At 50.3% G+C, this 14808-nt stretch overlaps 2 protein-coding genes across 3 annotated transcripts in view; one reads left to right on the plus strand and one right to left on the minus strand.

The window, feature by feature from the left end:
* The window catches only part of LOC101014734 (CMRF35-like molecule 5), a 27353-nt gene extending 16152 nt beyond the window's left edge, over positions 1-11201 (minus strand). Inside the window, exon 1 of the mRNA XM_021927910.2 lies at positions 10924-11201. Within this exon, the coding sequence (XP_021783602.1) occupies positions 10924-10996 (73 nt within the window). The 5' untranslated portion in view covers positions 10997-11201. The remainder of the gene's footprint in view (positions 1-10923) is intronic.
* On the plus strand, positions 8473-14379 carry LOC116271078 (CMRF35-like molecule 9). 2 transcript variants are annotated; one of them, XR_004179502.1, is made up of 3 exons: positions 8473-8806; positions 10464-10778; positions 13072-14379. XR_004179502.1 is itself a non-coding variant. In XM_031657747.1 (3 exons), exons 1-3 carry the CDS (start codon positions 8707-8709, stop codon positions 13113-13115), a joined length of 462 nt encoding a protein of 153 aa, XP_031513607.1. In that variant the 5' UTR covers positions 8473-8706; the 3' UTR covers positions 13116-14379. The 2 variants fall into 2 exon arrangements, 1 of the variants encoding a protein (XP_031513607.1); XM_031657747.1 differs by having other exon boundaries at positions 10461-10778.
* The last annotated feature ends 429 nt before the right edge of the window (positions 14380-14808 follow it).

A 14808-nucleotide genomic window follows, 5' to 3' on the forward strand; every position in this document is an offset into this window, starting at 1 on the left:
GACCAGCCTGGCCAACATGGAGAAATCCCATCTCTACTAAAAATACAAAAATTAGCTGGGCAGTGGCACACGCCTGTAATCCCAGCTACTCAGGAGGCTGAGACATGAGAATCACTTGAACCCAGGAGGTGGAGGTTGCAGTGAGCCGAGATTTCACCACTGCTCTCCAGCCTGGGCGGAAAAGTAGTTCCAAAAAAGACACTTGTACACGCATGTTTACAGCAGCACAATTTGCAACTGAAAACATAAGGAACCAGCCTAAATGCCCATCAAGCCATGAGTGGATAAAGACAATGTGGTGTACATATACACCATGGAATAGTATTCAGCCATAAAAAGGAGCAAAATAATGGCATTCACAGCAACTTGGATGGAGTTGAAGATCATTATTTTAAGTGAAGTAACTCAGGAATGGAAAACCAAATATTGTATGTCCTCACTTATAAGTGGGAGCTGAGCTATGAGGATGCAAAGGCACAAGAATGATACAACGAATTTTGGGGACTTAGGGGAAAGGATGGGGGGAATGAGGGAAAAAAGACTATACGCTGGGTACAGTGTACACTGCTTCAGTGACGGGTGCACCAAAATCTCAGAAATCACTGCTAAAGAACTTATCCTTGTAACCAAAAGCCACCTGCTCCCCAAAAACTATTGAAATAAAATATAAAAAAGAAAAAGAAAATGAATAGTTCCAATTTATCATGCCAAATTATTTGAACCCTTGATTCTTTCTTGACTTACAAGCTACATTTTAAGGTGTGTGGGCAGAGAGGGGCCTTCTAAATTCTAGAATGAAGAGGATTGAAGTTGAGCTCCAGCATTCTCACTGCCGTGGTTTCCCTAGATATTATATTAAACTAAATAACTCCTGCTCTTTTGCTTGGGGGTCACTGCCTGCCTCAGGTATTTGGGGTATATGCAAAGATGCACATTTTTGGCCGGGCACAGTGGCTCGCATCTATAATCCCAGCACTTTGGGAGGCTGAGGTGGGTGGATCACCTGAGGTCAGGAGTTCAAGACCAGCCTGGCCAACATAGTGAAACCCCATCTCTAATAAAAATACAAAAATTAGCCCAGCATGGTGGCGCATGCCTGTAATCCCAGCAACTTGGGAGGCTGAGGCAGGAGAACACAAGAACCCAGGAGGCAGATGTTGCAGTGAGCCGAGATCACACCATTGCACTTCAGCCGGGGTGACAGAGTGAGACTCCATCTCAAAAACAAAACAAAACAGAACAAAAATGTGTTTGTGGAACTGCTCCATGAACAAAGCTCCAATTGGGTCCCCAGTCTCCATTCCCACTTCTGACCCACACTCTGCATCATACCTGCTGGCGCTGAGTTCAAAGCCTCCCGTGAGTTTTATCAGGTGGGTCAATTAGAAGCAGGAGTTGCAAAATGCAATTTATTTTATCTGCCCTTTATTCTGAGGGCACACCCAATATGCCCCAGACCAACATAACCCTAAACTTTTGACACGGCACGTCCCTAAACCAGTGTAGGGTTTATCTCCCAGTCTCTGGAGCACATCCAGTTGCTAGCCTCTTCTTGTTATCAGGTCCAATTCGCATGATGTCATAAACGCAGGGGACTACCTTTATGTTCTGGGCTATGGCTGGACGATTCAGGTTTCTTAGAATACTATGAGAAGAAGAAAATTAACGCAGTCCTGGAACAAGACTATCAAAGTATACTGCTGTCCATGCCGAGTGAATGTACCTGCCTCTGTTCCTCCTTCCTGATGGTAGTGGAAAGCACGCTTTTGCCAGATCAACAGTCATACACAACACACCAGGTTATGTTCATCTATTCTAGTAAACCTGTCACTGTTGGCACAGAAGCTGGAAATTTGGCTATTGCTTTAATATGGTGGTGGGTTTGTTGCTGTTTTGTTTTGGAGACAGGGTCTCACTCTGTTGCCCAAGCTGGAGTGCAGTGACACAATCATAGCTCACTGCAGGCTCCACCTCCGGAGCTTCAGTGATCCTCTTGCCTCAGTCTCCTGAGTAGCTGACAGTACAGTCGTGCAACATTGCACTGGCTAATTTTTTTTAAAACACTTTTCAGTAAAGAAAGGATCTTGCTCTGTTGCCCAGGCTAGTCTCAATCTCCTGGGCTCAAGTGATCCTCCTGCCTCAGCTTCCCAAAGTGCTGGGATTACAGGTGTGAGCCACCACGCCCAGCCTCTTGGTTTAGTTTTCACTAGCCCATTGACCTTGGTAAATTAAAGGCAGATCTGGTGGGACCACAGCCTTGTTTTCTTTGTCTTGGAGGGTGGCACTGATCTCTGTGTTCCTGGCAGAATGTGACATTGTTTGAGATTTACTATCTTGGCCACAGCAGAGAGACAGCTTTGGAGGCTTCCACTTGGCCTTCCCCAGTCTGATCACTTTTACTGCACAGACCAGAGAGTCAATATTCATATGCACCAGTTGCTAAGTGTATTCACTTCTATCATTTCTAAAAATCAGGGCAAGAACCACTGGGCCGCCTCTCTTGTCTCTAGGATCTTGATTTTGCCTCTGGTTCTAATCAGGACTCGCTGCCTGGTCCAAGTGCTCAGCTTGTCTCAGACCACCCAGTGACTCCACCTGCCCTCTTCCCTTCCGGAATTCTCTCAGCCCCGTTGCTCCTGTGGAGTTCAGTTATGTAACGGCATCTCCTCCCGTGAACCTGGCCTACAGAGACAGTCACTGCTGAGCCTCTCCATAATGCTAATGCCCCATCACCAGCATAGTTCTCATTTCCCTGGTAATTGGAGTATCCTCCAGGGCATCCCAAGGATAATACTCATTAAATACTAATTTAATTTAGTATGCTAAAGTGAAACTAGCATATTTTACCTGAAAACACAATCAAATAATTTCATGTGAGTCTTTTTAAAAACAACCTTGCTTTTTTATAGCAGTTTTAGGCTCCCAGCAAAATTGAGCAGGAAGTACAGAGATTTCCCACATGCCTCCTACCCTCACACAGGCACAGCCTCCCCCATTATCAACATCACCAACCAGAGTGGGACATCTGTTACAACTGGCGAATCCATATTGATACCTGTGACCATTTGAAGTCCAAGTTTGCATTGGGGCTCACTCTTAGTGTTGCATATTCTATGGGTTTAGACAAATGGATGATGACAGCATCCTATAGAGTAGGTTAACTGCCCTGAAGATCCTCTGTGCTTCCTTGAGCCTTTTGATCCCTTCTTCCACACCCTGCCACGATGTCCTTACATCATTGAGTATGGGGTTTTGTTGCTTCCAAGCTTCTCAGGGCCATCCCAGCAGTGCACTAGGACCACTCTCCCAGCTTTGCAGGTGGTGAGTCCTCCTACATTGCATGGATGAGTACCTCTATGTTGAAAAACACTTCCTGGCTCAGCACTATAGTCCACTGCCCCGGGATCCACTCTCACACACACTCTTCTAACTGGTTCATGCCAGTGTATATTAGTTCTCCTGTTCCCTTAGCAGCGTGTTCCTAGGTGGGCCAGGCTGACACTCAACCTTAGTTATGGGTCCGGAAGAGAAATGAGGGCAGATTCCTCAAGTAGATCCTTACGGGGCAGCAATGTCTGGTGAGGCATCTGCTTCATTGGAGACCTCAGCATCCTCTTCAACAGGGGAGCTGTTACCTTCTAACAAGTGCACCTGGTTGCTCCGCAGTGGGAGGCTCACGGGCTCAGGTGAATTGCCAAATGTCCCGTCCTCAGGTTCCTACTTTTCCCTACAGGGGCCTGACTTGTTGAGGCTAAGGGTTGAGTTTTCACTGAAGTTTCACTTCTCTTAAACTTGGGTCTGGGCCTGTGTATTAGTCCGTTCTTATGCTGCTGAAAGAGACATACCCAAGACTGGATAATTTATAAATGAAAGAGGTTTAGTGGACTCTCAGTTCCACATGGCTGGGGAGGCCTCACAATCATGGTGGAAGGCAAATGAGGAGCAAAGTCACGTCTTAAATGGCGGCAGGCAAGAGAGCTTGTGCAGGGGAACTCCCCTTTATAAAACCATCAGATCTCATGAGACTTATTCACTGTCACAAGAACAGTATGGAAACCCTCCCCCCATTATTCAATTACCTCCCACTGGGTCCCTCCTGGTGGGAATTATGGGAGCTACAATTCAAATGAGATTTGGATGGGAACACAGGCAAACCGTATCAGCCTGATCTACAGCACATGTTTTTCTCCAGATAAAGGGAATGGGGATCCTTTCAAAAGCTGCTAAGGAGGATACCAGATGCCCACCAAAGGCATGGCCTAAAATGTTCACAGCACACTATACATCATGGCCCCGAACTTGAAACTAGCTGAATGCCCATAAATAGTGCATTTGAAAAAGATCACAAAAACAAGAAAAGTGTTTCAAATTGTGCACTTTAAATATATGCAGTTTATTTTATCCCAATTATACCTTAATAAAACTGGGAAGGAAGGAAGGAAGGAAGGAAGGAAGGAAGGAAGGAAGGAAGGAAGCACCAGGGCTCACTGAGGCACTAAGATTCTGAGAGAAGGTGCAGCCTCAAACATAAACAGAGGGCCGGGATCACGCCTGTAATCCCAGCACTTTGGGAGGCCGAGGCAGGCAGATCACTTGAGTCCAGGAATTCAAGACCAGCCTGGCCAACATGGCAAAACCCCGTCTCTACTAAACATACAAAAATTAGCCTCGTGTGGTGGCACACACCTGTAGTCCCAGCTACTCGGGAGACTGAGGCAGGAGAATCGCTTGAACCCAGAAGGCAGAGGTTATAGTGAACTGAGATCATGCCACTGTACTCCAGCCTGGGTGACGGAGCAAGACTCTGTCTCAAAAATAAATAAATAAATAAATAAACAAACAAACATAAACAGAGACTGTTTGGGGGCCTCCTCCAGCACTTCCTCCCCAAGAAATGACTCCCCACGCCCTCCTCTGCTCCCATTGGCAAAGCCTTCTGTTCCTCTGCCTCTAATCCCCCACCCCTGCAAAGCCCTTTGCAGGTGAAGATACGATGGGCTTTGTCTTAGGAAGTCTAAACTGACAGGGGTTTGAGTGGGGAATGCAGCAGGGAGTCAGGAAGCCCCAGGACCGTGAACCAGGCACAGTGACAGACCAATTTTAGAGTGAAGAGGACACGGAATTTAATTCTGAGCACATCTGAGCTGTTAACAAGGTGGCTGTCTCTATGAAACAACCATTAGGCACTGGAAGTGACAGCCAAGCACTGAGGCAGGAAATCAGGTGACAAACTGCTTTTGACAGTCTTGCACATAGAGGTGACTTTAGAGTGCAGGTGAGGACACTCCCTGGAGAGAAGGGCACCAGAGGAGAGCACCGGGACAGGCTCCTGGAGACGCAAGGTGGCAGGGTCGGGAATGGATTAGGCAGTGAGAGCCAGGAAGGGCTTCAGCAAAGAAGAAAGAGGAGAGGAAGAGGGAGCAGGTGACAGAGGAGGGAGGCGACCATCTGAAGGAAGATGGGAGAGTCTGGGAAAGTCACTTTGGGGATCAATAGAGTAAGCAGTTTTGGTGCAGTGAGACTGGCCAACAACCAACCACAGGGAAAATGTGCAGAGACAGGGAGGAAGAAACCAGGGCAAAGTGGGGCTAGAGAAGAAAGGCAACTTCCCCTTCCCGAGCTCCCTACTGGGAGCCTCCAATTTGGAGTGACTCGGGACCCCAGAGGAAGCTTTCCGAGGCAGGAGCACTGAGTCAGGCTCCGGAAGAGGCAACAGCCCAGTGGTTTGAGATGACCTGCTGGGGGCTGCCTGGAAAGAGCCTGGGGTACGGGCTGTTTCTCCAGCGAGGCTGGGTGGGAGCGTTGTGCTGTATTCTTCCCAAAGTGCAAAGCCAGCATGCCTCCATCAATCCCTTCCGTCCACGCTCTGAGACAAAGCCAGCATGCCTCCATCAATCCCTTCCCTCCACGCTCTGGGGCAAAGCCAGGGTGCCTCCCTCAATCCCTTCCGTCCACGCTCTGAGCCTCACTGTACTCCCTTCCTTGTGTTGCTGGAAGATGCTCCTAAATCACAGACAGCTGCAGAGGGAGCCTAGGCCAGGCCTGGACTCTTTGCTTCCCCAGTTCATTGAAGACGTATCGTAACACCACACACAATCCCAAAGGACAGCACCACGTTTCTCTTAATTCATGAATTTAGGAAGTAACTAAAGAAAAAAAAAGGAAGCAGTTGAGAAAACAACAACAACAACAAAATGATTTAGACAAATAGAAAGCAGTTTGCCTCTGGACTCAGTTACAAGTTTCTGGAGGGCGGCTGGTATTAACTCATCACCAGGAAGAGAGCTCAGACAGGCAGGGGCATGTGGCACTCACTGGCCCTGCTCCTTCTCATCCTCCCAGGTAAGTGGGCCTGGGGATTGAGGAACCGGAACCCGAAAGGCTGGGCAGGAAACAGAGAGGGTCTGTGCTGGAAGGAAGGAGACAAGCTGGGGAAAATACACTCATCCATGCACACATAAGAAGGAAGGAAGGAGCCGGGCGCGGTGGCTCAAGCCTGTAATCCCAGCACTTTGGGAGGCCAAGACGGGGGGATCACGAGGTCAGGAGATCGAGACCATCCTGGCTAACACGGTGAAACCCCGTCTCTACTAAAAAAAATACAAAAAAACTAGCCGGGCACGGTGGCGGGTGCCTGTAGTCCCAGCTACTTGGGAGGCTGAGGCAGGAGAATGGCGTGAACCTGGGAGATGGAGCTTGCAGTGAACTGAGGTCCGGCCGCTGCACTCCAGCCTGGGCGACAGAGCAAGACTCCGTCTCAAATAAAAAAATAAATAAATAAAAATAAAAAAAATAAGGAAGGAAGGAAGGAAAAGAGAAAGAAAAAAAGGAAGGAATGTTTTGTTATCTGACAGTTACTAGGTTAGGTGTTGGGGAAAGATGATAGATAGACAGATGATAGATAGATAATAGATAGATAGATAATAGATGATAGATAGACAGATGATAGATAGATAATAGATAGATAGATAGATAATAGATAATAGATAGACAGACAGATAGATAAGACAGAAGCAAACGGAGAGATGATAGGTGAGAGACAGATAGATGCACAGACAGGTGGACAGATAGATGAAAGGACAGATAAATAGGTAGATACATACATACATACTTGCATATGTACACATATACACAAACTTAAATGCATGAATCCCTGAGGAACCTTCAAGGAGCACAGACACTCAGGTTCCAGCTCAGACCCACTCAGTCATGGCGGGGTTCAGACATCTGGTTAGTTTAGAAGCCTCCACAGCTTGTCTTGACTTGTAGCTAAAATGGAGCAGCTCAGAGTTACAGGAGGAAGACAGGCAATGAGGCAAGGATGTCATCGCTCCCTGGAATGTAAGTAAACCCCACACATCAGCCTGCTTGAGCTTCTGCTCTGGACCAGACCATTGTTCACAGACCAGACCATTGTTCACAGACCAGACCATTGTTCAATGTTGTAAGCGCAGTGACTGAGACAGGTACAAAGTGGTCTGGTGGCACCAGGGAGGGGCTGAACCAACCCTTCGGGGAGGGGAATAAAAGTTTGAGTCCATCAGGCAAGGAAGAGAAAATTTCCTGGGCAAAGGGAGCAACTTGTGCAAAGGTATGGAGACAAAAATAGCATGGTGCTTAGGCAAAGAAAAACAACCATGCACTCCATGCATGCACGAGTGTGTGAGTGTTGGGTGTGTGTGGGTGTGGGTGTGGGTGTGTTTGGTTCCATGAAACTTTATCACATGTACAGACTCACAGGAGAGGGATTTTAGGTGTGTGGGGTGCAGTGCCAGTGGGCGGAGGAGTTGGGGGAAGCCAGGATGTCTACCTGTTCAGCTCTGGGATTTTAAAGTAAATCGGTGGTTGGCCGGGCGCGGTGGCTCACGCCTGTAATCCCAGCACTTTGGGAGGCCGAGGCAGACGGATCACCTGAGGTCGGGAGTTCAAGATCAGCCTGACCAACATGGAGAAACCCTGTCTCTACTAAAAATACAAAATTAGCCAGGCATGGTGGCACTTGCCTGTAATCCCAGCTACTCGGGAGGCTGAGGCAGGAGAATCGCTTGAACCCAGGAGGCGGAGGGTGCAGTGAATCGAGATTGTACCATTGCACTCCAGCCTGGGCAACAAGAACAAAACTCTGTCTCCAAATAAATAAATAAATAAATATAATAAGCTGGTGGCTACAATGAGAGCCAGGGATTGGTGGGGAAGTGAGTGTCACCTCGGGGCAAAGGAGGGAAGGTTTCCAAAATGAGAGGGCATTCAGTGGTCACTAGTATGGTGCATGAACAGGCCACTGTGTTGGGCAGTTGGAGCCCTCAGGAGAACTTTGTCAGAGAGGTGACAACAAATGAAATACTGCCGGGGAATTAAGGAACAAATGGATGTGAGGATTTGACAATTTAGGGGCCGAGGATAAAAGCTCGTGGTCGGTCCCCAGGGAGGTGCCGGAAGCCCTTGGCGGTGCCCAGGGAGGGAAGATCTGGACGTTGCGTTCCGTCTTCCAGGGTGTGTCTCGATTGATGGTCCTGAGCTGTGTGGGGCAGAGAATGCGACTCACTGACAGTGCAGTGTGATTGTGACCAAGGCTGGGAAACCTACAGCAAGTGGCGGTGCCGCGGAAACAAAATCCTCATTACAATCACAGCATCAGAGCAAACAGCAGGGAGAGACCGAGGGTCCATCAGGGACAATCGGAAACACCGTGTGTTCACCACAATCATGAAGATGCTCCGGAGGTCTGACACTGACACCTACTGGTGTGGGATCGAGAGGACAGGCCCTGACCTTGGGGTCCAAGTTGCAATGACCGTTTACCCAGGTAGGAGCGGCTTCCTCCTGTACTGAGCTCTGGTGCTGACCCAGGAGGATTCGGTGATGCTGTCTTGACGTTGCCCTGGGACACCCGTGTGCATGTGCCCGTGCGTGCCTGTGTGTGCCTGTGTATGTGTGCCTAGGCTTGCCTGTGTCTATGTGTGTGCTGTGCATAGATGCATGTGTACAAATGGGCCAGTGTGTGTCCGTGTGTACATGTCTGTGTGTGCCTATGTGCCTGTGCCTGTGTATGTGCATGTGCACGTGTGTGTGTTGGGGGGAGGGGTTACACCAAGATTCTGGAGAGACTGGAAGACAGAGCAAGCCTCAGCGCCTTTGTACGTCTCTATCTGCTGTTATCAGAGGGAGCCAAGCAGAACCGTCTCAGCTTGGGCAGGCTCAGTGCAGGCTGAGAAAGAAGGCGGGTTCTCTTCTGCAAGTCACTTGGGGCAACCCGTGCCCCCTCAGAGCAGCCCCAGCCTGATGGGAGGACTTGTCAGGTGTACAGGGAGGGGAATGCAAGAAAATCGCAACCCCAGAGGTCTCAGCCGCAGGACAAGCATGTAGTGACCAAGAGCCCATTGGTGACCCTCTCGTTGGAGGCACCTCTCTCTCTTCCTCTCCCTCCTCTGGTGACATATGGACAAACGAGGGCATGGGAGACTCTGACCCATTCCTGAAAGAGGGAAAAACAGAGCCCAGCATAGTGCAGAGCCTTCCCACGGGCCTCCTCTGGCTGCCCTGAGTCTTTGAGGAGCCTGAGAACTCAGAACGGGGGGCTCCCAGAAAGAGAGTCAGGATGTCACCCTCACTCCACAGCCCAGCCCCCAGGGACATCAGTGTCATCTCCACCACAGGCACCAGGGAAACTGTCAGCTCCCCATGCACACACACAGATGCTATAGCTCAATCATATATCTGTTACCTGTGGGCCCATTTACAAAGCAGAGAAAAGTCATTTTCAGCTTAGTATATGCAGATGTGGTGTGCCTGTGTGCGTGTGCGGTGGGGAAGTGTGCTGGTTTTAGAATGTTTCAGAAATTGACTTAAAAAGAGAACAAAGGCATGAGTGGAAGGAAAGGAAGAGCTGGGGGAGAGTCCCCTCCAAGCCTAGTGAAATAAGGAAGCTTTTGGGAGGCAGGAAAACCTCAGCTGGAAACAGATGCTCTGCCCAGCTGCAGGGGGCAGGAGTCCTGAGTTCCCATGCAGGGCCCAGGGAGGGGCAGCCGGCTCTTAGGGTCACTTCGCTACACAGCAGGCAACAAAGAGCCTGCTTGAACCCAGGATGAGACTCAAGAGAAGATCTGTTTGGCTCTGTTGTAGAACTTCAAGAAAACAGAGTGTGATTCTCAATGCTCAGCTGTGCAACGCAGGACTCTGGGACTAAGCTGAGTATTTGTCAATTGCCTAAGCTGAGTATTTGTCAATTGCCTACGTAGCCTCTCACCACAAGTCCTTCATGGGTGGTACAGTGGTGTGTGTTTGTAAATGAAATAATGTTACATTTTAGATAAGATACCAAAAAGATACAAAACAAAACAACTGTGTCTGACCTGTAGTGCTAAGACTAAATGCTTCACAGTCCTTGGAGGGGTAAGGGGTGATGTGAGCCATGGGGAAGCCACCTAGGTCACCCTCAAAACTATCCTTTGTGTGTCCAGCAGCAAATCCAAGAAAATCATCTGAACCTACGACAACAGACGTAGCTGCACCTGGGACAGCAGACACAGCTGCACCTGGGACAGAAGACACAGCTGGGTCTGGGACAATGGACACAGCGTTACCTAGAAAAGCAGAAACAGCTGTGCCTGGGAAAAGGAACACAGCTGTGCCTGGAACAGCAGACACAGCTTCACCTGGGACAGCAGACACAGCAGAACCTCTGAGAACAACCACTCCAACAGTTCTGGCCTCCTGGCCTTCTCTCACCCAGAGCACCAACAGCACCCAGCCCACGGCTCTTACCAGCCCCTCACCAGGTGAGCAGAGCTGGGCTCCCACAGACCTTTCCCTAGGCTACCCCACGACCACTCCTTCAGGGGCTCTCGCCAGAGACCCTCATGTGGCACTGGTCAGGCGAGAGGCAGTGAAGTGTGTAGTGGGCCTTCCCCTCCCCGTCTATACCTGAGCACTGCAGGAGATTCTCCTCAAGGAGCTGCAACAGGCTGAGCTCCAGAGAGCAGGCTCTGGGCTCCATGCTCCGCCAAGTCCCTCAAGCCCCAGGAGGCAAAAGCGAGTTGAAGCTTTGGGTGTTCTGGAAGGGCGGCTCTCTGTGTGGTTTTCCTGTGGCTGCTGTAACTGATCATTACAAACTTGGTGGCTTAAAACAACACAATCTCATGATCATACAGCTGTGGAGACCAGAAGTCTGAAATGGGTCTCATCGGGCTGAAATCAAGGTGTTAAGAGGGCTCATTCCTTCTAGAGGCTCCAGGGGAGGACCTGTTCCCTTGCCTTTTCCAGCTTCTAGAGGCCACCCGCATTCCTTGGCTCATGGCCCCTTCCTGCTGAAAGCCAACAAAGGTCAGTGGAGCCTCCCACAGTGCATCGCTCCACTAACTCTCCTGCCTCCTTCTTTCATTTATAAGGATGCTGGTGATTCCACTGGGCTCAGCCAGATGATCCAGGATAATCCACCCTGGGTCAGCTGACGAGCAGTCTCAAATCCACCCACTGCCTTAACTCCCCCTTGCATGTAATCAAATATATTAACAGGCTCTGGGGTTAGGACATCGTTGGTGGTGTTCACTATTCTGCCTACCACAGTCACAGGCAGGGGTGTGCCCATCACTGCAACTCCCCAGCCAAGGCTAGGGAAGGGCAGGGCGGGAGAGCAGGAAGCTGGGCCCCTTGCTTTTCTTTCACATTCCCAGCATGGTAGAGGGATGTGGACATCAACCTGAAGCCCACCTCCCTTCGAGGGATCAATAGGATGTCTCATCACAGTGCAAATGCAGCTGCCCCTGTTTAACCCCATCACAGCCCTGGTGCTTCAAGATCCCTCAAAGTCCAGGGTCAAGGCCCATTCTCTCCCTGGATCCTGCCTTCCATGCTCCACTGGCTCCCTTCCCTTCTCCAGTCCAACTCCCTTCCTTTCAAAGGGTCTCATTCCCTGGAGCCTGCCAGCACCGAGCCTGTGTTCCCTAGGAGTCCGGAAGAGGCGAGGCGCTGGGGATGCTTCCTGACCTGGCTTTCGTCCCGCTCCACTGTTTGCAGAGTGGTTGTTCTGCTGAGCGGAGATGGCAGTGCCAGGACTTCTAGCGAGACAGGAGAGGCACAAGGAGAAACTTGGCAGGGAGAGACCAAGGGTGCAGTGAAACTTGCAAGACCACGGGGAGTGGAACTTACAAGAAGAGCACAGTGGTTTAAAGGGTATTTTTAGGATGTGCAATATGGCAGGCCTGCTCTTGCTCAAGAAAACCCTGAGCGAAATTCACATGACTCATCACTGCTTCCTTGCCTGGGCTGGAGGCCAGCTTCAGGGAGAGAACAGGGGTGGCCTGCGGGGAGGGGCCCTGGCACTGGGTGTTGGGGAGTGGATGAGGAATAAGATTCGGAAATCAGACTCTTAAACACTGATGGGGACTCCCCAGAACCCGCTAAGTTAGCTAGACCAAGTATTAAACATGTGGGCGATATGAGGCAGCAGGTCTCAGGTCTGCGGTCATAAAGTGGGTCCCCAAGCAGGAAGAAACGCCTCACGGGAGAACCAACTAGATAAACAGCCAGGTTGATGAAAGTGGGGGAATATCTTCCTCTGCTTCAAAAGGGTAATAATAAGTAGATTTGAGCTTGAAAGATGGGCAGAAGTGACAAAGGGAGACACAAGGCAGAGAGAGGAACAGAAGCAGGAAGACAGGACGCAGCAGACCCTCGAGCTTGGCGGGACACAGGTGAGCAGCAGGGACCGTGGGATAGAAGACCAAAGGCAGGCCTGGCTGGGCTCAGTGGTTCACGCCTGTCATCTCAGCACTTTGGGAGGCCAAGGCAGATGAACTTGAGCTCAGCAGTTCAAAACCAGCCTGGGGGATATAGGGAGACACCATCTCTGCAAATAAATTTAATGGCAGGGCAGTCACAGCCAAGGGCAGCGAAGAGGCCGGGCCTCAAACTGAGCCTGTGGGGAGGCCCCTGGAGGCTGAGTCTCCGGGTGGCATGACTTTGCCCCTTGCAGGGGGCTTCCCTGTTTGGGGACCAGGCAGCTGAGCAGGGTGGCAGGTGTTGGTTGGGGAAGAGGCGGCTCACTCTTGGCATCTTGACCGCTTTGTCCAGGATCCTGCTCTGCAACATCCACTTCCTGCTCCCGATCTCCCTGAAGGGGCTGCTGCTTCTGGACCTGCTCTGCACTGCGCTGCGAGTGAGTAATGCTAAGGGGCCTCCGGGGGGAAACAATGTCACAGCCTGAGCCGGGGAACCGGGGAACCGCAGCTCCCACACCATCGACACCCTTGGAGGAAACAAGTAGAACCTCTGGCCTCCTATCGGGTAATAAGCAGCAATTCCAGTTCCCCAGGAGACAAGGGTCCCTGCAGAGAGGAGGCATCCCTCATCCTGGCCTCAGGCATGCAATCCCATTCCCGGCCGGTGCTACACAGCACAGGGATGCCGAGGGGGCCTCTCTGCCTTCCGCCACCTCTGCCTCAGGAGCAGATAAAAGAAAGGACAACCCCTCTTACACACTGATTCCTTGGAGGCATCTGCCTCTCACCTTCACGGATCCTCCCTCAGGCCTCCTTTCCTGGTGGCTCCAGGATGACCCTGTCAGAGATAATGGACTATCGTTCAGTTGCAGAGGCCCCAGGGCCTGTCTGGACTTTTCCATCCCAAGAGGGGCTCGACTCTATCCCCTTTGTGCCTGTGACACTCTCCATCCTCCACCTGGCTCAGAACTGGCACAGCCACCACCACCCACTCCGGATTCAACCCAAGCTTGGCCCCTTCCACCTCTCGAGCTGTGCGACAGCAAATGCAGGATGCTCAACCCTCATGTTTCAGTCCCCCCAATTCATTTGTAATTAAATAACAACACACCTCTTTTTCTAACTTTCAAACGTATATATATTTCCTCTCAATAAAGTTGTTAGGATTATTATTCTCTTCCGCTTACATTCTTCCTGAGCTCTGTCTGCTCATTTTTTCCTCCATATTTTACTTTAAATACTTTTTTAAAAATTACTATATTTCTTTTCTTAGCTCCTTTTTTTGGAGAGATCTTGTTGTCTGTAATTTCTCTAAGGAGGGGAATTTTCCATCTGAACTCTTCCTCTATTGCCTTGAGCACTTCCTCTCCTGAGATGGATTCTTCAACTGCCATTTGCTAGTGTTCATTTCTTCTCCTTGACCTCATCAGCTGTGAACAGCTGCTGGTTCGCTTTATAACTTTTCTTTGAATGAGGTTGAAGATTTGCCAAGAGTAGTGTCAGGAGCCATGGAGGGCAGAGCGTGGAGGGTAGAGCATGGAGGGCAGAGCCATGGAAGGCAGAGCATGGAGGGCAGAGCCATGGAAGGCAGAGCATGGAGGGCAGAGCATGGAGGGCTATTGACACAGTGGAAAGTTTGTTTTTGGGAACACTCACCACTTGCCACATCTTGACTGCCTGTGTCCATATGGTTCATGTGTTGAGAAAGGGCAAGACCTCAGGCTCTAGCAGCCTGCGTGCTGCTAAGCATGGGAGAACAGCCTGAGTTGTAGCAATGTGTGAACCCTGGCCACACAGGCTGGTTGCTATTGTCCTCTGGAGGCTTCTTCACCCACGAGTCTGGAGCATGGGCTGGGGTGATCCAAGACAGCTCTGCTGGGACTGTTGCCCAGAGGCCCTACATGTGGCCTTTCTGTGACAGCTGGGTTCTAAGAGGGAATATCCACAGACTATCCAGAGGGCAAGTGTTTCAAGAGACTGAGGAGGGAGCTGCAGGGTTTCTTCTGACTTAGCCTTGGAAGCCATACAGAGGCCCTCCTGCATGCATTCCCCATAGGGGCAAATATTGGTTCTTGCAGGGTGAAAAAAT

This window comes from Papio anubis, chromosome 17 (genome assembly GCF_008728515.1).
Source record: "Papio anubis isolate 15944 chromosome 17, Panubis1.0, whole genome shotgun sequence".
NCBI lineage: Eukaryota > Metazoa > Chordata > Mammalia > Primates > Cercopithecidae > Papio > Papio anubis.

What these genes read in the sequence shown, in the direction of transcription:
- LOC116271078 (XM_031657747.1), top strand. Translation starts at nt 8,707, where the DNA reads ATGAAGATGCTCCGGAGGTCTGACACTGACACCTACTGGTGTGGGATC. An exon ending in TGCAATGACCGTTTACCCAG is followed by an intron (nt 8,807 to 10,460) that starts GTAGGAGCGGCT and finishes TTGTGTGTCCAG; the next exon opens with CAGCAAATCCAAGAAAATCA. An exon ending in TCTTACCAGCCCCTCACCAG is followed by an intron (nt 10,779 to 13,071) that starts GTGAGCAGAGCT and finishes CGCTTTGTCCAG; the next exon opens with GATCCTGCTCTGCAACATCC.